The sequence below is a fragment of the Acartia tonsa genome, chromosome 11 (genome assembly GCF_053477335.1).
Source record: "Acartia tonsa isolate MP-2025a chromosome 11, ASM5347733v1, whole genome shotgun sequence".
Classification (NCBI taxonomy): domain Eukaryota; kingdom Metazoa; phylum Arthropoda; class Copepoda; order Calanoida; family Acartiidae; genus Acartia; species Acartia tonsa.
The window spans coordinates 9,766,542-9,789,902 of NC_137270.1; the positions used below are offsets into that span (position 1 = coordinate 9,766,542).

The following is a 23,361-nucleotide window of genomic DNA, read 5'->3' on the forward strand; positions in this document are numbered from 1 at the left end:
ATATTTTATGTATTAGGTGATAATTTTTATCAGAACTATAAATCCTTTGAAAACCTGATAAAATTGGTGGTAAAAAGTTATTGAATAGTATCACCTTGTTAAAAGTCAATATTTCAATCTGTTTTATTTTCACTTTCTTTTTATCATAAAATACCTTTGAAATTGTCACACCGACAATATTTAAGAAACAAATATCAAAACAGAGAATAAAAATCGATATTTTGTAAATATACTAGAGGCATACAAAATAAAAAAAATAATAATAATACTACGTTGTTATTTTCTTTAAAAGTAAAAAAGTACCTACGTACATAGGAGGCTAAATATAGAAGCAACCGAAGCTAAAAATGGACCTGACTGTTTTAGAGTAAAAAAAAAATTATTTTTATTGATGGACATAATGTCAATTTAAATATGCAGCTTTAATAAGAATGTAATTCATAATAACTACGTTTATCAATGGATATATTTTGCACGGGTTTAACATAAATATTTTACAAATTGGTTTCTTGTATGGCTTAGAAACTTAAGAAATGAAAATTTAATTCAAAACAGAAATTAAGATGAAACCCATAACTTCAGAGCTAGTATATGATCAAAAAGGAGAATTAAGATTTGTACATTTTTGTGTACAAAAGAAAAAAGTGAAAAAATCTTTACTGGGATAAAGAACTAAATAATTATAATGTGATTATTCAAACCTTTCAAAAAGTATTACAATTAATTGGATGGATGCTCACTTTTATATAGAAGAATCATTTGGAATGATTTTTTACTTGTTTTAATCAATTATTTGTATAAGATTTTTCAAGTTAAGATAAATCTTAGTTTCAGCTAAAGTCCTTTTTAACGTCCATATCCTAAACAAATAACTTTTGTTGTTGTTTATGTATGCATATTTTGATTCGTAATAACAGTTTATGTGTTCAAAACTATAATACTTGATATTGTTCCTTAGTTAGAAAGGTCGGAAGTTGATAGCGTTAGGTGGATTCCATCGTGTTAGTTAGAAACGAGGGATAAAGCAGTTGGATCTTTATTTAGTGTCTTTTAGTACAGTCTTAGGTTTTTCTACCTACTTTTACACGTTTTACCAATTTGATTTAATTTTTTGTATAATGATTATCTAATCTAAATGATTATTCATGACCCTCAAAGATCTACAGAGGGCCAGCTACCCTCTTCTGTAATAACTATTAACTTCTTTTAACTTACATACACTTTTATTTTTATTGTTGTTTATCATTAGTTGTACATTTTGTCTATTTTATGTATTTTTTTCTCCTCATCTTAATTAAATGTAATATTTTTATGAACCGACGAGTAAACCAAGAAAATCACCTTCTATCTTCTATACCATTCTCTTTTATGCTCTGCTATGAGCTTTGATCCAGTAGGCATATCTTTTCTTCAAACTTAACCTACACTGAGGTGGAATCTTTAAAAACCTTTTGGCGCACTGCCTCACTAAAATCAGTGAGACTCGCTAAAAATTAGGTGGGGATAATTTTGCATCACTGAGAGTATCACTGATTTAAGTGAGCCAGTGAGCCAAAAATTTAAGAATCCACCTCTGAGCTTCTAACTTTAAGTAAGTATGTAAGTATTGTTGTTGAGATTCCCTGTAGTTCCTGATTTCTATCACCTTAATGGGAATTTATTTGAAATAGACAGGAAATGAAATTTCTCTAGCCACGAATCTTACTATCTTCCTATTCATCTACTTCTTTTATATCTAAGTAATAAAAAATAGTAAGTTTTTTTCTTTGCCTTAGGTTGGTTTTAGGCTATTTTCTTACTTCTCCGCCCTTCACTAGAGGATGGGGGGTGGGGTTAAACAACTAGTATAACTAGTATAGGCTATAGGTTAAGCAACTAATATATTTATATAAAATATGATTTTATAAACCACTCATTGTAATCTTTTTATCCTTCAATCATTATTATTTTTGTTAATGAATTACAAATAAATATATTGTTTTTAAATACAAAATTACATATCTATCTACAAATTCTGAATCAACTGAAAATTTACTAAATAGAGTTGTGAATTACTCTAGGGAAATCTAAAGGATTTAAAACAATCTTGGTAATTCAATTTTATTTACATCTCTATTGAAAATTATTTTCATGTCACTTTTTTTTCATTTTATAAAAAGAATAGGCAAGCTGTTTTGTCTGTAGCTTATTTACTGATACCTACTGGCTTCTTTATTTTAGGGAATCTTCACATATGTCAAGTGATGGTTTAGACTATTTTAGAGCGATTTAACACCTTTTAAATATGAAGCCCTTAGATGCTAGTGGCGCATCCGCCAGTTTCTTCTATTATCTTTTTGTTTCTACGTATGTGTTCCTGTCCTTTTGGCTAAAGGGTGTGTGCTTGTGATATTTGAGAATGGTGTATATAACAGACTTCTCTTTTTATTTACTTCACAGGATAGGACCCAGTTAGGTTAGAGTTTAACAAATTATGGATTATCTTTCCTAGTGTTTGTTATATTAATACAATGCTCTTCTAATAATACTAAATCCACTGATTGATTTACCTTTATATATATACACAAGATTATTTGCCAGAAATATTACATCAATAGAAGCGTTTCCTCTAAGCAGTCGAATAACAATTATATATCGCATCATATAATAGGCATTTTTCCACAGATTATTAGATTAAAACTAGTTTTGTTAGCCTCGAAGGGCCAAAAGCTCGGGCTAATAAAACATATTTTTATTTTAACATTTGTGGAAAATTGGTTATATTTTTTAACCATAATAATTTTATTTTAGATAAGACTATTTCGAAATAAAACTCTAAGGGCTTTGTTAAAAAGGTATCATGGAGGTCCTCTCTATTCCTTTTTGTTGCAAAGAACAATTTCGAACGGTAAGTCCATCCGTTTAAAAGATCTTAAAAGATATACTCACAATTTACTACGTTAAAAACTAAAAGGGTTGTTCATTTGAAGTTTTCAAAGTTTGATAATTATACCTACTAATTTGATTACTTATTCAAAATATTGTTTTGTTATTACTGCGCTATTATTGGGCAAAATTGTCCTTTTTTCTTTACAAAAAATATATTAATGGATTGTTACATTGTTTTAATATCCTAAATCGTATAATATACCCTGAATGATCCCCGGAGCTTAATCTGGCTCCCACCAGGCATATATTAACCATATTTATGTAGAACATACATCCTTTATTATTATATTTTATGTATATGTTTGTTTTTATTTATTTATTAGTTGGGATTGTAACCGAAACTCCTAGTGGTGTCAATATTTTGGATAGACAATGAATTCAGAGAGAGAGGGGGGGGACAATGTGCTGTTTATTGCACTAGTCCCCAAAGTTTTATAATAATGTTTTCTTATTCGTTGGCTTAACAACTTTGGGGACTTTTTAATGGTTGATTTATTAAGTTTTATTCACTAATTTCAATCTACAGAAGAGGTAATTTTGTGTATCATCAGTGGGGATGTACGTCAATTTATATGTCATTGTCTTACTCCTTTAGATCCCTACAATAAATTAACACCTAAGGCACCAAAATCTAAACTATTGCAGACAAACAAGAAACTGAGCAAATCTTTTTGTGTTGCTCTTTCATGTTAATTCAATGGTCTTTTAAATTTAAACTAATAGAGTATACAACATTTCTCAGCCAGTAAGACAGTCAGTAAGAGAAGCGAATAATTATAGAAAAGCTTCGCTGTTAAAACCAAACTTGACAACCTTGATGATGTCTTAAGATATAATAACTCTTTTTCTGTATGAATACAAATCTTTTTCTGTCACACAGAATAAATATAATCACACACTCAAACATATATAATAGAACTAAAACTATACTCTAAATCTTTCTAATAAATAAAGACCTCTAAATGAAGTCTATTAGATATCTTAATCTTTTGGATTTATATTTCTGTTTAAGTAATGCCTTTCTTAAGGTCCTTGAAGTTACAATTTCTGCGGTTAGTATTTTAGTCTTAGGATTTGTGTTCTATCCTTATATATAATTAATATTGTAAGTACCCCGCATTACATGGTCCCAACCACAAATTTTTTTTTCAAATTTAAATTTAGCTTATATTATCTTTTTTTTAATTTTGCAAATACATTTATTATATAAATTTTAGTTCATTGAAAAACATTTTAGGCTTTTATTTTCACCATCTAATGATCGGAACTTTAAGACTTTAAAAGAAGTTTTCCCCTTCTATATTTGTCGTCATTGTTGTTTATTGTTGACAACAGGAGTATTTATACTCTGCAAATAAAGGAATGTTTTTAAAAATATAAAATTAAATAAACAAAGACTTTCATGGAGAAGAGTACTTTTAAGAAAACATTCATTGCAAAAATGTGTTCTTTTAAACGCAAGGATTTTTACAAGGGCCGCTGCTTCTTCCAGATGTCAATTTGCTTAAATCATCAACTGCGCAGCCATCTAAGTATTAGCAACAAGTGTGGGCGCTTCAAGTTTTAAAAAGAGGTAATGCCATATTTGTGAGGTTTATAGTCTTCCAGCTGATTTTTAAATTTCTAAAAGGTGGATTTACCTGAGGCGGCTGTATCGTGGCTGCAGAGCCTTGTTAGCAACACATAAAAAAACAGTCTAATTCATACTCAGCAACGCAGCGGTTTAGAAGCCTTATCAGTACTAATCAAGCTGCAGGCGGCCAAATAGAAAAATTTGGCATAAAAAGAAAGAAGGGGGCTTTTTCGCACCCCCCCCCCTCCTTAATTTTTTTACCACCCACATGAGAAAAAAGTACATAAGTATGCTTATTTTTTTTATGAACTTAAAAAATATTGAGTACATATATTAATCAAATGAATAAATGAACTACATATTTAGTAATTTTTAATTGAAATATGAGGTAAAATTTATGTCTGTGGGAGGTGTATAATTTTTAACCTATTATGCCAGAGTGACTAGCAAATTAAATTTGCAACTATAGCAACTGAAATCATATAATAGAACTCTTGAGTTAACTAAGCCATACCTTACTAAACCATTAACCTAGGATAAATAAGGGAAGTCGGCGTTATCCTCAATTTTGAAAATTTGAGTATCCCCCCCCCCTCGACAATGACAAACAACTATTTTAGGTTAGGTTAGTTTTAAGGCTAGGGAGCCGAGCGCTGCGGCTAGGCAGGCAAGGGTGCCTGAACTTTGCAACAGAAGTAAATGATGATCACGAATGAGTAGAAGTTTGCTACAAACAACAACATGCAAGGGGGCCGAGTGCTGCGGCTAGGCAGGCAAGGGGGCCGAGCGCTGCGGCCAGAGTTCATAGTTCGCCTTCGATGGGGGGGGGGGGTGGGTAGGGTACTCAAATTTTCAAAATTGAAAAAAAAATTCTAAGAGGATATTACCATATCCTTTTTTCTGTCCATAAACCTGAGTTAGAAGACGAAGAAAGTCACTCAATGTGACGTCATAAAAATAAGGGATTAACCATCTCTTTTTTGGAGTTCTTTTTCCCATTCCTCCTCTCCTCATCCCTCATTTTTATGACGTCAGAATTTTTTACAGCGACTTTCTTCGTCTTCCCCGGGGTATTCGTTTACGTAATACCTATCAGACAAACAACTCTTTGATTCTACAACATTTGTCTAAAAGTCTAAAAACAGTAATGAGTTGCGCCTGTTTTTCGTTACGTATTTCCTCTTATCTAAAAAGTCTTGCATCTGACATAATTCAATTTAGAACTATCTTTATTATCTTTAGTTATGACGCAATGTTGGGCCCAGTTTCGAGCTCATCACCTCTCAAACGACGAGCGGATGCGCTACGTGTTAAGCCACGGTCTCAGGATCGTTCTATCTATCTATCCTTTTCTCCACTTCCATAATTTTCATATTTGTGCATCGGTTTTATTTATGGTCGGATGCAGATTATTACAGATAAAACTAGTAATTTCCGACACATATAAATTCACCGACATTTTACACAGAAATTTGAAAGTAACAAAAATCTTCTAAAATCTCATCAAGCACTAGCGTAAATGATAGCATATTTTCTTGCTAACGTGCAATTGTCCAGTCTGACCACATCAAGTTAAAACTAGAAACGCTGATTTGTCTGGCAATATTACTAATATTAGACGAAATTCCATGGCCAAAAACCATGACGGTTAGGACTTCCAGATAAAGGATGTGCAATTAAAGGATTTGTTTTTTGGTGGGTATCCTTAACATAAAATTATGTAATGGGCATTTGAACGAATGATGCCCTTAGATTCCCTAGATACTGTCTTGAAATCCCGGATTACGATGTGATCAACTAAGTAATTATAAAATCAAAGATCATAAATTAAAAAGCAAACTTTGAACAACAAGTATAAAATACCTAACACTTGCTTTAAACATAAATAGCAAATGGTATTACCAATAGATAGTTATTTGGAGGGAAATTTTGATGAAATGGGATATTGAATAATTTTTCCCATAATTTAATATCTTGGCACCAAAATCAAAAGACAAGTGGAACTTAGTGTACATTCAAAATTAATTCAAAATTAGAAAAAAAACGTAGAGTTTTTCAAAAATATTATCACCTAGCATTCGTAGAATTCTGAGTTGCCGAGCATTTTTGTATTTTTGGGATATAGGGTCAACCATGCCATATCATACCAACCTAATTCAAACCTCTTGATTAAATGACCTTTGTCTGAAAGTTTCTCTTTAATGTCCAAGTTTATTCGCATAAAATAGTTATTTCACTGAAAATTGTTTAATTTTTTTACAACGGTCCTGTTGTAGGAGACATCTGACATAAACTCAAGTACATTGGTGGATAGTACAATGGGCAGTAAATTGATGTACACCCTAAATAGATATAGGCTAAGGTACTCCTTGTTTTGAATATAATTCTAGGTTGAAAAGATAGGACAAACCTACAAAAAACCAAACAATCAAGATAAAATAAAAGTAACTAAACTTTTTAAAAGCGAAGTTTTTCTATAATTAGGGTCGGTCCGTCCGTCCGAGATAGTTAGCTTTTATTCGTTAATTTAGGCATGTTAGAATTGTCCTATCGATTTTAAACTTTGCATGATGATTCCTCTAGTAGTTAGGTACGATTTAGAAAGCGTAGCAACTCTATAATCATTACTAGAATGTCCGTACGTCCATTTTAAACATGTTGATTTTTCTACTTTTTTAACAACAAATTTTTATGTGATCTAATTATCCGTTTGATCTGATTTTTGGTATATTAATTCCTGGGACAACAAAGAACAATATTTTAAGCGAAGCAACTCTATAATCAAGTCCTAAAGATCTAAGTATGTCCATAAACATTATCCTTTATCAAGCAGTTTTTCGATAAATTTACTTACACTTTTGCTTCGACTCTTATACTTGTATATTCTGATTTTTCAGTTCAGACACTATACAAGTGTTAATGTCCGTTTGTCCTACCGATTCAGTGCTTCGCTTTTATGGATGTTGTCATCCTTGTTGTGCTAATAATTGAGAGAGCATGTTTTTAAAACTCAAGGCAGCAATATAATTTTTATTTCAATGTCCCCTTCTTCCCTAAATAAACTTGACATCCTATGGACGGAACGAGTCAAAACGGGAAACTGAAAAGTTTATGGATAAGTTCATAGAAAATAAAACCACCTAAAAACTACGTTTGGTACCTAATTAATTGATTTCGTCATGTACTTACATTAATATTTCTTTTAAAATATTATATAGTTTTTAATATTTTCTAAAATGTAAAAGCACTAAAGGCCAGGGGTAGTGTGAAGATTATATCTATGAACTTAATAGAGTTTCTTTAGATTGCAGAGAAAGCCCTTTAATTTAATGCAAAAATGCACATATTTACAAAGTTAATATTTCCTTTTTTAAATTAATGATTTAAACATGTTAAAATTTTTCTATTGATTTCAAAATTTCTAGGAAGTTCCCGTTAAAAAGTAAGATTAATTGGCAGCTCTAACGCCTTTAATTTAAAAGATCAACATGGCTTTATAAAAATTTCCATATGATTAGTAAATACAAGGTTTCTGGTTTTAGTGTCTTCTAGAAGGGTGGTTAGGTTACAGTCAAACAAAATTTACATTTTAGACTCACTGCATAGAAAAAAAAATTGGTTTTAATGTAGAGAGATACTTCCCCCCCCCCTTCCCTTGAACATGCCTTCACATTCTAATTATTGAAAATCTTTTTATTTCTTAGCTTTTATATAAAGTTTGTAGATGAAGTTTATGAGTTGGAAATGTTCACACAATGTTTTCAAAGTCTTACTAAACTAAACAAATGTACTTAATAAATAAAATCCTAAAACGGCAAACATGATTTCAAAGAGTTTGGTAACAATAAGTGGGTATTGTCCCTTTCGTGGCAACGCTCCTCAAGGGGCGTTTCTTTGTTTTTCACAGTTGCTTTTCTCCTATTTCTAGCCTCTGCGGTGGGCTCTAACCCTGCGGGGCCAATTGCCTAACCATGTTGGGCAATCACTTAACCCAATATAACCTAACCTAACCCAAAATAACCTATCAAAAGCCATTTTAAAAATGCAACGAATCGCATTTAAGTGGCGTTGCACAAAAGGAACTGTTCTTCAATTAGTAATGTGTAGTATAGATGTTCTATAGTTTAGACCTTTTTTCCTTATTTATTAATGAATCCATAGGTGAGTGAGCTATCAAACCAAATTTCTAAATTAAATTTATTCTTTAATTTAAAATAAAAACTAATTATTGCCGTGCTTCTAAATTGAGCTTAAACTTTTTCTATTTTTGATGATTTGCTGAAACGTATATGGACGTCAAGTTTATGGTTAAAATTTCCCTGCGGAAATTGGCTTTTCAAAAATATTAAGTTAAGTGGCCGGTCCTATCTTACACATACACTTTCACTGAATTTTCACTTGGTTTGATACGTTGGAAGCTTCGTTCTTGGTATATTATTGGTTTGATTTAATCCAATCTATAATTAAGGGCTGTCCTTCTGTCCGCCCATTTCTTATCGATAATTTAGGCATGATAGAATTGTCCTATCGATTTCAATTTGGCATAAGGACACATGTATATTGTATATGACATAATTATCCTATTTATCTATTTTTTGACTCCTAGAAAAAGTTACAATGTTATAAGCGAAACATCACAATAATCAAATCCTAAAATTGTATTTAAGCAATTTTGCAAAAATTTTAAATACGATTTTATTTAGACGTATTTATTTATAATCCGCTTATTAAGTTCTCATACTCTCCAATTGTTAATGTTCGTTTGCTGATTTTAGAGATTCGCTTTTATGGATGACCATCCTTTTTATAATGAAATAAGTATATTTCAATTGGGATTGCCAGTGACTTCTGTATACGACTTTTTAGACATTACAATAAATTCAGAGGATAAAATTAAGTAATAGTTTATTTTTTGGTCAGTTGTTACCAAAAATATCAAAACAAAATCTTAAATTACAGAGAGAATTTTTACTTTATAATAAACTAACGGCTACACCTCTAAGGGCCCTGTATTAAAAGGGGAAGGGGATAGATATAGACTAAAACCCTCTTAAAACCTCCTATATTATAAAAATTTATAGCCTAAAACCATCGAGGTACCTATTTGAAGCATCCCTTTATATTATAGGATTTTCATGTTCACACAGTATACAGTTTACATACATGTTTAAAATAGGAAAAAAATGACAAAAAATGTAGAAAATGTACATATTTTGTTCCACATTTAATTAAGTCTGAAATATGAAAAATGTACACTGAGACTTGGAGAGGGGAAACCCAAGTGAAATAAATACAGAAATGGAATTCTAAAAAAGCATGGTGTTTATTGGAAACACAACAGAAAAAGAAAATATAAGAAAGCATATTAAGCCGTTCTTGTCAAAATGAATAGAAGACATTTGAAAGGTTAAAATAAACGTCGGATTAGCCCATTGAGTATAATATTTCAATAAAATATATAAAATTATATTTTGAAGACATACGGATCTTTAAGTTTTTACTGTGTAGAGAATAAAAGAAATGCACAAATATAAATAATTTTTAATATAAAAGTGATAGGCAACATTTAACCATTCTTAATCCATAATTATCTCTAATTTGTCTTTTATGCTGTTTTACTTTTTTAATGCTGTATTGTTAGAGCACCAAATGTGCACATATGAATAAATTACATATTCGCACACCAACATTTCTAACAGAGCTACCAGAAATAAGCAACTTTTTTTACACGTGTACTATTTGAGGAGTTGATATGAGGGGTTTCAAAGGTTTGAGGAGTATAATATAATGCATTTATGATTGTAAGTGGGGTGAAATGAGAGGTTTCAAAGTTTGATGGTACTAACACCCCTTTACCACACACATTGGACGTCTATGCTGGGAAGTATCTGGTTCATGACACATCAAACTTACGCCTTGTCTAGCATGTGACGTAAATTGCTTGATACATGGAGATTGTGTTTGCCTTTAAACGGGCAACCATAGCTGTGAACCTATTGACATTCAATAACAATGTTTTGACGAATCAATTAGGGCCTGAAAAAAAAGTAATTGAAAAAACCTTAAACATTGCTAGAAATTGACCTTTTAAAAATTTTTAATTACTTTTAATTTCTGTTTTGTTAGAAAGTGAACGCAATTAATTTGATAATTCCCAGTAGTTTGAATTTATCAAAGTGTTTGACTATAAAACGATATCATAGAAATGGATAACGCTGATACGGTGGAAAATTGTCGTCAATGTAGGATTCTAGCATGACTTCACTATTGATCATTTCATTCATTCCGTAAGAGGGGACAGGAAATTTGAACTGTTATTTTAGCCTGCTATAAGTTAGACTTTATCAAAATACATGATAATTTGGTGTAACAATAAATCCATGATCATAGATAATTCTTGTATCGTTTTATCAAAAGGAAGAGGACAATAGACTGTTAATCATAAGTTAAATAAACTATTTTCTTCTTCATTGTTGGCTGATAAAATTTAGATTTTTATTAAATCCTGATTGAATGGTTCAAAATAGCTGAGAACAAACTTTTTAACGAAAAATGTCAATTTTTAGAATATGTAATTTTATTTATCATTATTGGTATTGATATTTGCGAAAGCATAGGCTCACATTTTGATTCATTTTGAGTTTAAAATATTTTATTACTGATTTTGGTTTCCAAGTTTTTCTAGTAAATTTTTAGTAGAGCTCCATTGTAGGCCATGAAGTAATATATTTTATAAAAACTTGAAATTACTTTATATACTTAACTTTAAACATACAACATACACTAGTCTGAGCTGATCTTCCGTTTTTTCCGTTTTTTTTGTAAAGCAAGACACATTTATGAGATGAAACAGAAACTCTATTGAGCATGAGCCAAGCAGTCATTTTTAGGGGCCATTTTTCTTGGGAGGATGGTGGTACCCTCCTAAATATACCTTCCCAGTACCAATGAGAAGCTACATTGTAAAAGAGAATCATATCGTTTCAGCGGTTAGAGAGATTCTTCGGTACACACACAAATAGAAAGACATCATGTTTCTTTTATATATGGATATTGATTCTTTTTCAAAATGCAAAATGTCCCAACGAATAAAGTAGCTGTGCTATTTAATATCAAACCTCCCTAATATAAACATATTCATTTATTTTGCAGCACTTTAAGTATGTCATAAAAACAAGTAAACATGAAAACTTTCAAACTTGAGTTTGAGTTTAAAATACTAACTCTCAGACAAAGAAATATCTAAAACATAAAGCTTGAACCGTCTATATGTAATATTAAGTGTAGTTAAAAAGCTTTTTGTAATACCAGCAGCTTAACCCCTAGTAATCTAGGGGTCTTTGTATTCTAAGTAATTGACGAGAAAATAGCTAAATCATTCCTAGACATACGTGTAGCTTCTCTAAAATGAAAAATTCAATCAGTTTAGTGATTATCAAGATTTTGCAAGACAAACTTTACAGCAATATATGATAGGATTTCTTCGGCATGCTTTTGCTTAAGAGTTACTTCATTGAGTTATCTTTATATAAGATACAGCTGAATTGTTTGATTCGTTTCTAAAATTCAGAATAATTTTAAATTTTTCTTCAGCAGATTTTCGGCTGCCTTGAGGTATGTAAACTTTTTATTTAGATCTAAAATTAAGGCGGCTCCCCCTTCTCTCTTCATTTAACCTCCCTTAGCCGCAAATAAAAAGTATCAATAAAACTTCTATTTGAATAGAACTGTCTATCTGTCTATCAATCTAGATCCATCAAGTAGTGTGCATGTTTATCTGTTTATCAAACTGCCCATCAAATGTATCGAAAATGCATAATATTTTGACCAAGCCAAGGCTCCTCTGTAGATTCTATATTTTCAACAAAAAGCGTATTATCACATTTTGAGCCAAAATGAATGTATGGATTACTGCATGGCAATCATGGCTATAAAAATTTGGTGTCTGTTGCAATAGATATAATCTAGTGATATACTTTATAAAAATCAGCTAATAGGAAAACAGCGGAGGAATATTCTAGCCGTATTATTGGTTAGAAATTGTACATATCTAGTTGCGAATGAGTCACTTAATGAGTCAGCTATAGATATGTGCATTTCTTAGTATGTATAGCTTTTTTTGGGTTATTTATACATTAAACAATTGCTGGGAATGGTTCCTTTCGTAACATCGCCCCATAAGGGGCGATTCGTCGTATTTTTAAAATGGCTTTTTATAGTTTATTTTGGGTTAGGTTAGGTTATATTGGGTTAGGTGATTGCCCCACAGGGTTAGGTAATTGGCCCTGCAGGGTTAGAGCCCCCCGCAGAGGCTAGAAATAGGAGAAAGGCTACTGTGAAAAAATACGAAGAATCGCCCCATAAGATGCGATGTTACAAAAAGGACTATACCTCAATTTCTTCCTATAATGTAAAGTATATGACAAATCATATAATACATAAGCTATGAATAATTGAATTTGTTCGGATAAAGTTAGTATTCGGGAAATTATATCTTATTCTTGAATTAAATCAAATATAAAAAAATAAAAAAATGTGTTTGTCTGCTAAACTGAACTAGAGAGAATCATAAAATAACAAGGATGACAACATCGATAAAAGCGAAGCACTGAAACGGTAGGACAAACGGACATTAACACTTATATAGTATCTGAACTGAAAAATCGGAACATAAATGTATAAATGTCGAATCAAAATTGTAGGTAAATTTGTTGAAAAACTGCTTAAAAACAGGATAATGTTTATGGACATACTTACATTTTTGGACTTGATTATAGAGTTGCTTCGCTTATAATATTGTTCTTTGTTGTCCCAGAAATCAATATACCAAAAATCAGATCAAACGGATAATTAAAACACTTGAAAATTTGTTGTTAAAAAAGTAGAAAAATCAACATGTTTAAAATGGACGTACGGACATTCTGGTAATGATTATAGAGTTGCTACGCTTTCTAAATCGTACCCAACTACTACAGGAATCATCATGCAAAGTTTGAAATCGATAGGACAATTCTAACATGCCTAAATTAACGAATAAAAGCTATCTATCTCGGACGGACGTACGGACGGACGGACCGACCCTAATTATAGAAGAGCTTCGCTTTTAAAAATATGTATCTATAAAGAAGTAGTATACTGAAAAGCAGTAAAATGAAAATGAATATGTAAAAAATATTCACGGAAAAGGGATGACAGGAAGCAAAATTGCTAGATAGTTTATCAGTTAGTATTACCTAAACACAAGATCATGACTAATATTTTGCATGCTACTGTTTTCCTGTAAAATTTTATGATATGTTTTTGTTTACTCAATATGCATTACTTTTTTGGCCAGCAGCTGCATATTCTGTTTAGTCCGTAAAAACAGATCATTTTTTATAAAATCTTTTATTGTGTATCATAAAATATTTTGTCTATTATTATGAAACAAATTTACCATTATAGAAATAGCAATATATAATAAATAATTACTATATAAGAATGATTTTAATATACAAGGAAAGCTTTACATACCTGCCATAATAGTTTTTAGCTAATGCTATTTATTTCTTATTATATTTTTATCGTCCATTGTTTCATCCCTTGAGATCCCTGCTCAAATTGCGATACAATGAGGCAAAGAGTATAAAATGCAACCCGGATTACTATTGTCAACCTTCCCTAGTTGAGAGTAAAAAGGTTTCCATGTATTTTACTGTTATTACATTCATCCTATTCTATACTAAATATATATTTATGTATTATGTAAACTGTACAGTACATATATATACATATATGTCATATTACATAAACAAATTTCAATAAATAAAAATGACAATAATATGCCGTAAAAGTCTGATGTACATTTATTAGTGAAGCTACTACATACATGGAGCGTTAAAATAATAAAGGTACTAAGAAAGAGAGGTAATGTCTGATTGAGCCAATAAATGAATCGCATCGGAGCATACATGAAATCTCATTGGTTGAATTAAACTGAAGTTTTCTAGTTTTTTCATTAGAGTTAATTAGAGCTGTTCTTTCAACTTTTACTCGAATCAAGTCCATCACATGAAGTACTGCCTTCATATTGTTGTTTCACATCTATGTTTTATCTGTGCATTAATAATAAATATGCTTCATCTATTGCAATCGTTGTAAAATAATAAAAATCCCTCTATGAATTTAAGTTAATAAAATCATATTTTTTTCTTGAGTTTCTATTCAAACAAAAAAATAATATCTCGGACTTCAAATGTACATGATTTATTATCTTTAATTCGTAATTCGTATATATTATAAACATTTAAAATACATAAATTCATAGTTTGTTTCATGTTTACCTCGAAATAAATTATATAAAAATAAAATAACAACAAATAGCAATACAACAGTACGTTTGTTACGTTTTCAACAGGACCTAGCGTAGTACTGTACATACACTGTACACATATGGGTAAAAGGAAAGGGCATATTTTTTTCATTTTTTTCATATAAAGAGTCAGCTGTAAATAGTCGAATTTCTTAAGATAAAGCTTTTCTCACAAAAATTATATCGTGTTAAAATTTATTTTCTAGTATAGTGTAAAGCATATTACAAATCCTTTAATAAGTTAGCTATGAATTGTTGAATTCCTTAATATAAAGTTAGCTTTCTAGAAATTATATACTCAAAAAATTTTAAAGTTTTTTGTCAGCTGGAAAAGTTCCTTCGTCAGATTTACGGAAAAAGGGGTTCACACTATAGTTCTTCTCTCCTATTTCTATTGTTAAAATGTTCATTTATTAACTGAGTTTATCTAATAGGGGCAACGTTTTATGCGTTATTATAAAAAAATGTATGTATCTTTATTTTTTTAAACGACTAGGTTTCGTGAATTTTAGCCTACATTAAAAAAAAAACTTTTGCGATACTTATTTTCTTAGCAACTCTGATAATAAAAGTAGAATTTCTTGTTATGTGTTGTAGCTAATCTAAAACTAAGTTCAGTCTGTACGTTAATCTGTTTGTATGTTAGCAAAAAAATAGTACGGGAATGTACAAAAGTACAAGTTCGAATAAACACTAAAACACTGCTTCTAAAAGTTTAATTTGTTTTTTGGTATAAAAAAATCTCTTTTTTTGTACATTTTGTTAGATGAATGAATATCATATAATATATTTTTTAATAGAACAATCTAAATGTACAAAATGCGTACTGTACGGAAGCGGACTATGCATATTACTGTCATCCAATTGACAGGTTGTTTTGCCGTAATTTAGGAACAAAGAAAAAACAGACACATAGATGATTTAAATATAATGTAGTCCTGGCAAATATCAATTAATACAGTTGTCCTGTCCTAATTTGATTGTCTGAAACTAATAAATAATCAAATGAGTAGTTTTTCTTAGGTTTACTACTTAAGCAGCTGAATAGATTAGACTTTCCCTACAGAAATCTAATGCATTTCAGAGCATTACCGACAAACCAAGTAAAATAAATACTGGATACTTATTGGTAAAGAAAATCTTCACTAATTTCTTCTCCTATTTTGGTCTATCTTGAATAAACGCAAAGAAAATCACCTTTTCGTTAAACGTAGTTGATTGAGGGAAATTTGTGAATATTGGGCAGCTTCACTGGAAAAAAATATGGAAAATAAAAGGAGAAAGACTAAACTACATAACTTTTGTGTCACTTTTGAGGAAGACGATTCCTTATGCCGTCATATAAAGGGAAAAGAAAACGGGAAGGGGGGAAGAAAATCTCTTTATAAAAGTTGGGAGAAAAGGGAATCGTCTTCCTCAAAAGCGACAAAAGTTATGTAGTTCAGTCTTTCTCAAATAAAAGTTGTGTCAAATGTATAATAAAGCAGGCATATATTGGACTGTGATAATAGGTGTAGTGGGGCTTACTTGAGATACTTATAAAATAAGCAGAATGACATTTTCGATATCCTAAACGAGTGGACAGATTTTTATGAAATTAGTAGCATTTTAAAGCATTTATTTTTATCTTTTGATTTTACTTTTATTTGCATTTTTAAGCCCACAAATGACGGATCTCGAGTTGAATTATGAAACATTTGTACTTTTTATATTCTGTGAAAATCGTATGATATTATCATGTGAGTCCTGAAATTTTCCAAGAAATCAATATACATATTTATCTGCGCATAAATATGTACATTTGACCTTTTTATAATCTACGCGTGTAGGTTTTAGGCAATATTTAACTTATGTACTTTTATTAGAAAGGCTCCAGATATCCAGGGACGGCATCCTCAATGCATCACGGAGATTTCCCCGGCACAACTGAACGTGACTAAACGGGAAACTCAACATACACTCCGGCCTGCTTCAATGTCATGCGCAGACCTACGTGTATCCCCAGCCATCCCTGCATGATCAGAGAACGCCCTCCAATACTCTGTAATTTTCCTATATGTATAATATGTATTCATTAATTTGTGTAAACTATATTTGTCTATTGAAAATACATCAGTTCCGCATAAGCAGTTGTTAGTAGAGTATCAACTCCAATTTTTATGCAGCTATTTCTAGCTGCCATTAATTATCCAGAAACTTATAAATCCCCTGTGGGTACTTGCGAATAGTTTTGTTCTTTAACTTATCGGAGACGTTCAACCGAAGGGAACGAGTCGCTTCGCTCTTGTATCACCTCAGCCGCAACGTTACCAACTCAACGCGTAGTGCCGCCACACCGCTCGAGGCGGGCTATATTGGTTTTTAAAAAGTTACTAAGAACGTCTGATCCGGTACAGTCAAACTGGTGTCAGCTGTGTTTGGATAAACTAAAGTGCTCAACAGGAGATTTACGTGGAAATTACCCCGAGGAACTATGGTAATTTCGAACGATTGTGTGCAACCAGACAGTTTTATGAGAACTGAGGCCAGAAACCAGTGTGGGACCATTCTGACGCTTGGAGCACCAACCTGGTAAAGTTTTCTTTAAATTTTGAAGAACTTTCGTTAAGTTTCAACGATGGCGCAAGCTGCCGACCTAGAACAGTTGAATTTGAATCGTGCGATTCACGAGGCTCAGCTGGAAGGAGCGCCGAATGAGCAGGCTCAGCTCATTGCGCTAGGCAATACCTGGTTGGAGAATCAGCGCAGGAAGCTTAACAAGCAGAATTTCCCTCGCTTTTGTAACCGTGCAGGAGAGGACTGGGACGGCCACAAGACAAGGATGCAGAACGCGTTTAAGATTGCCCGTCATCATCCATCAGACCAGGAGGGCAGGAAAGGCCAATACATCCAGAGTCTCGAGGGGGAAGCGTTCCAGATGGCCAGAGAAGTCGCCGACAACCAAGATTCGCTCAGCTACGACCAAGTTATGGAGAGGCTGGACGCTATCTTCTTAGCACCTTCGGATTCAGACATCAACAAGGATGCGTACAAACAGTTGTCGCAAGGCAAGAACGAGATTCCCCAGACTTACCTCGCTAAGAAAGAGCAGATGTGGTTGAAAGCCTATTCCCCAGACAATCGGGACCCTCAACAATTCCGAAAGGAGGTAACCCTTGGTCTACGCCATCGAGAGGTACGGAAAAGAGTTTTCTGTCAGTTACCTGGAATCACCAGCATGGCCGTTTTGCGGGCCACCATCATGAATGAAATTGCCACGCAACGCCAACTCATTCACCATGGAGATGCCGAAGATACCTCCATGGATGGTCTCGCCACGTCCAACCGTGTTGTCTATCGTAATGACGGCACGAAGGATATGGAGGTCAACGCTGTCGGAGATGGGAACAGTAGCGTCAAGTGCTACAACTGTAACCAGAATGTCCATTACTCGCGTAATTGTCCTAAGAAGAAGCAGCAAGCGAGTAAAGGTACGGGCGGTGCCACCAAAGACAAGCCGAAAGGCAACTGTCGGCGGTGTGGCACGCCTGGCCATTGGCAGAAGACGTGCACCATTCCTGAGGACCGACTGGCGAACGTGCGCAAGAGGAACCAGGAGAAGAACGCCAGCGGCAATGGACGCGGCAGGCAGCAGCAAGACCGTGCCCGCAACGCCGTGCGAGAGATGCGTGCCAACGATCCTGGAGACAACGACAGTGGCGGAGGTGATGATGACCAAGCACAGTTCTATGGAGATGTCAACTGTCTGGAAGCAGTTGGCCACCGAAGCAAGACTTCAAAAAATGTCAGAGAGGGCTCTCGTCGGTAGGGCGGAGTTCCTCAGCAGCTGTAGACCCTACCACCCTCAATCAGATGCAAGGACGACGAGGCGCCCGGGCCATGGTCAAGATCAGCCTGCGTGCAAATGGACCGACTGTGCGGACCTATGGTCTCATCGATACCGGTAATAAATTGCACGAGGGAGTCGCCGTAAATGAGGAGTTAGCCTTGCGATTTAACAGTAGGAACAGCGGCGAATGGCAGAGATATGGACGTCATCGGCCGTGTTTACAACATCAGTGTCATCTTGGGAGATGACTGTCCTAGCTACATCCGAGAGGCCCTGGTTATACCTGAGCTTCGCACCCCCATCAACCTTGGGTGCAAGTGGGTCGAGGAGATTCGTGGAGTTCTAGATTATTCATCACCGGCGCAGGCGGCGTTAGTCGTGAAGCAGACGAGAGTCCCGCTTGTGCAGTCCATCGACTCCGAGGCTCCAAGTGCCTCAGAAGACGAAGAGCGGTCTGGAAAACCGCCGGGGGAGCACTCGCCCCCCAACCCTCAGATAAGTGTTTCATTACGAGCCTTCGAGGAGTTGAACGCAGAAATAAGTAGCTATAGTAGTGCCTTAAATGTTTGTAAACCCACTGTTAAAGAATTATGTAAAGCAGAAGATAATTTTGCGAATGGTAATGTGCACCATTCACGTGAGTTTTTAGCACTTAAACCAGATTCCGTCGAGTCATATGTTGCGCAACTTTCTTTTAAGCACAAAGCAAAAGTAGATTTTGAGTGCAAAAACGCTTGGACTCGTAATGTCAAGGGACCGCTTCATAATTCCCAAGGACCGGCCGTTCGTTTGAAAACCGTCGCAGTAGGTAAGCGGCCGCGTCCCGTTCGTTTGTCCGTCCAAGCGACTAGGATTCTCGCAGCAGAGTCAGTGTCTGTCCTGAATTTTCTTCCTAGTCGAGAACTCCGACCGCAAATGACTGTCATGGTAGAAGAGACCGTTTTAGATGATAGTCCAGTGCGTGTGTTGGAAGGCGTATACAGAGCCCAACAAAATGGGATTGTCCATATACCTGTTGTGAACCTTCAGGAGCAGCCGTGTGTCGCATCGGCCGGGTGCGTGTTCACCGCCGAGATTTGTGAGGATAGCAGTATGGTGATCAACACCGACAGCTTGGTGTTGAGAGAGCCCCACGAGTATATACAGTCTATGTCCAAGACCAACGAGAGCGACCCCAACAAGCCTATGACAAAGGAGCAGATGGAGAACCCCACGTTCAAGGAAGTGTGGGAGGACCTGGAGATGGAGGACAACGAACTACTGAACGAGCACCCCGACGTCAAAAAGCAAGTCAAGGAGCTTATTTATGAATACAGAGACATATTCAGTCGAGAGGCCCCCGGGCACACCGACCTGGTAACCATGAAGTTGAAGCTCAAGCCAGGAACGGAGCCCATTCGGCAGAGATACAGGGAGTTGAACCCTAAGATGTTGAAGGACCTGGAGGCGCAGATGGCCGACTGGCTCAACCAAGGAGTAATTGAGCCGAGTTCATCACCATGGGCGAGCCCCCTTGTTCCTGTGCGCAAGAAAGATGGGAAGATCAGATGGGCAGTGGACTTCCGCAGGTTAAACAGCTGTCTTGAGCAAGACTCTATTGGACCGCACAGGAGGGCACCGTGTGTATTCTACGTTAGATGCCACGGCTGCCTACTTCAACATCTCCATCGATCCAGCATCCAGGGAGCTGACGGCTTTTGCCACGCCAACGGGTTTGTGGCAATTCCGCCGCATGCCCTTCGGCATCAGCACAGCACCAGCGGTTTACAGCAGATTCATCAGCACCGCCATGAACCCGCTGGGGAGCGAGATAGCGCAATGCTATCTCGACAACGTAATATCATATAACCTGAGAGTTGCTGATCACGTGCCACAGATGCGACAGGTTTTTGAGGCCCACCGCAAGGCTGGAATCAAGCTGAAGGCGAAGAAGAGCAAGTTGTTCCAGAAGAAGATACAATACCTTGGCCACATGCTGAGCCAGGAGGGTATTGGGATGGTGCCTGAGTATGTGGAGCGCATCAAGAACTGGCCGCCGCCGAAGACAGTAGCCGAACTGAATAGCGTTCTCGGTTTTTACGGGTACTACAGGACCTTCATACCTGAGTACGCCGACTTGACGTGTGAGATGAATGCACAGAAGAAAGCCACGAAGCTAGAGTGGACCCCAGGGATGGATGAGCAGTTCCAGCAGTTGAAGGACAAGTTCCAGAATGCACCCATCTGAGCTGTGCCTGATTTTGAAGCTGATACTCCGTTTCAACTGACGACGGACTATTCAGGACGAGCCATCAGTGCGATATTGAGTCAAGTTCAAAATGGCGCCGAAAGGTTGATCGCCGCCATGGGACGCAAGACAACTGGAGCGGAGCAGAGATATCCCTCGTGGAAGGGGGAAGCCTCCGCAGTTATTTATGGCATCAGAAAGTTTCGGACGATCCTGAGCTTCAAGCCGTTCCAAATAAATACGGATAACAGCGCCCTCAAGCAGTTGAAGTCACTGAAGAAGAACACTGGCATGATGGCCAGGTGGACAGAGGAGCTGGCTGGTTACGAGTTCCGTGTGGTTCATCGGCCAGGGAGACTCAATACCAACGCCAACGCGTTAAGCCGGCGTACCGACGCTGATATGCCAGACCCAACAGCCGAGGAAGAGGCTGAGCAGGAGGAGTATGTCGGAGCTGTGGCAGACGAGCCCGCCGACGAGCTTCCCAACAGCAGAGAACGGTATAGAGACAGAGTATACCAACATCAGTTAGACGACCCTATTTTAGAAAAGGTTCGTAGATGGATTGGACACGACCGGCGTGCACCGGACAAGGCATCCTTACGTGGAGAGAGTAGGGACGTGCACCGGCTGGCCGAGATTTTTGACACTTTAAGGATCGCGGAAGATGGAGTTATAGAGCAGGAGATACAGACCTTCACAGGGAAACGACGCAGGATAATGGTTCCTTTGTCCCTGAGAGAAGAGGTGTTCAATCACTCCCACAGAACGACCACTGGAGCGCACTTTGGCATGCATTCCACGATATCAAAGTTTTTGAGGAATTTCTACTATGTGGGACATCAAGCAGACATCCGCCTGAGGATCGCCGTCTGTCACGACTGCGTTCAAAAGAACATCAAGGCCAACATCAAGATAGGAGCGCATGTGCCCATCCAAAATGGGTATCCTCTGCAGACAATCTACATGGATGTGGTAGGCAAGTTCGACACAACCCCAGAAGGATACAATTTTATCCTGACGCTGCAGGACGGATGGTCGCGCTTTGTTCAAGCATACCCCTTGAAACAGAAGACCGCTGATGAGGTCGCTACGACGATAATGGATAAGTTTATCTGCACTTTTGGATGCCCGCAGGCATTCCACAGCGACCAGGGGAAAGAGTTCTGCAACACCATCATGAAGAAGCTCTTGCAGAAACTCGGAGTCAAGCATGAGCTAGGCCCCGTGGCGAACCCCCAGAGCAACCTTATAGAAAGGTGGCACCGGACCATGGAAGAGACGCTGAGAACTGTGATCCAAGGACGGGAGACTTCATGGCCAGAGTATCTACCTGGAGTGGTCCTGGCTTACAACACAAGGATCCACAGCACCACCGGCGTGACCCCCTTTCTCGCCTTCCAGGGTAGAGAGGCTACTCTACCCGCGGACTTGATTTTGCGGTTACCAAACCCCGATGATGACAGGGATATTCCCACAGCAGTGAGAAATTTGTTGGATAGATATACGACCATGTATGAAGCCATGGCGAAGAGTCAAGCAAGCACCATTCGAAGAAATGCTTTGCAGTACCACTTAATTACCGAGAAGTGTGCCGACGTTTTATATAGAATCCAGACAATACCAGCGGGAGAAAAGGAGGACTTGGTTGTACATGTTGGTCGGTTAAAACCATATTACCCCCCAGCAATGACAGACGGAGACCCAACTTCTCCCCCAGAACCATTTGAAGAAGACGGAGATGAAGCAGGGGAGCAAATTCCCTTGAATCCAGAAAAACAGGCGAAGCCGCCTAACCTAAGAGTTGATTTCTCAAATGGGGATGACAGCGATGAAGAGGGAGGACCACCCAACATACCGGGAGGAGCACCACCACCACCGCCCAACATTGACCCCCTCAACCTTCCCCTACCGGACACACCACCATCCAGATCACCAACGATGCAGCGCACACCGCGCAGAGAGCAGAGTGAGAAGAGAGGGAGGGAGAGAGATCGATCTTGCGAGCCGTCAGGTTCGGGCATCCAACGGAAAGATGCCAAGCGAACCCCCGATAGAGAGAGAAGCCCGAGAAGAAGCTCACCCCCACAGACACCGCGCCGAGATAGAGAGCGCGAGCGAGCTACATACGCACACCCTTCCACACCCCGGGTAGAAAAGCGCGCTCTAAGCGACAATGAGGAGCCGTACACGGACTCACCCGAAAAAGGGGAGAGGGCTAAATCCGGAGGAAAGAAACAGAGGAGCAGGACACTTTGGCAACAGCAAGTGGAAGAGAGCAAAGAGGTGTTGGACAGCTCGGACGAGGAAATGAACCCGCCAGCAGTGGCGACACTTGCGCGGACAATCAGAATCCCCGTCAAACGCGGAGCAAAGTTGCCACACAAGGGTACGAGAGAAAGTGCGGGCCATGACATATACTGCCCCGCCTACACAATCCTTCCCCCTGGAAA

The 23,361-nt window shown here is 36.6% G+C and overlaps 1 protein-coding gene across 1 annotated transcript; it reads left to right on the forward strand.

Moving 5' to 3' along the window:
• The first annotated feature begins 20,557 nt into the window (after window positions 1-20,557).
• LOC145332531 (uncharacterized) lies at window positions 20,558-20,908 on the forward strand. The gene has a single exon (XM_080177531.1). The coding sequence runs from the start codon at window positions 20,558-20,560 to the stop codon at window positions 20,906-20,908; it is 351 nt and encodes a 116-aa protein (XP_080033657.1).
• The last annotated feature ends 2,453 nt before the right edge of the window (window positions 20,909-23,361 follow it).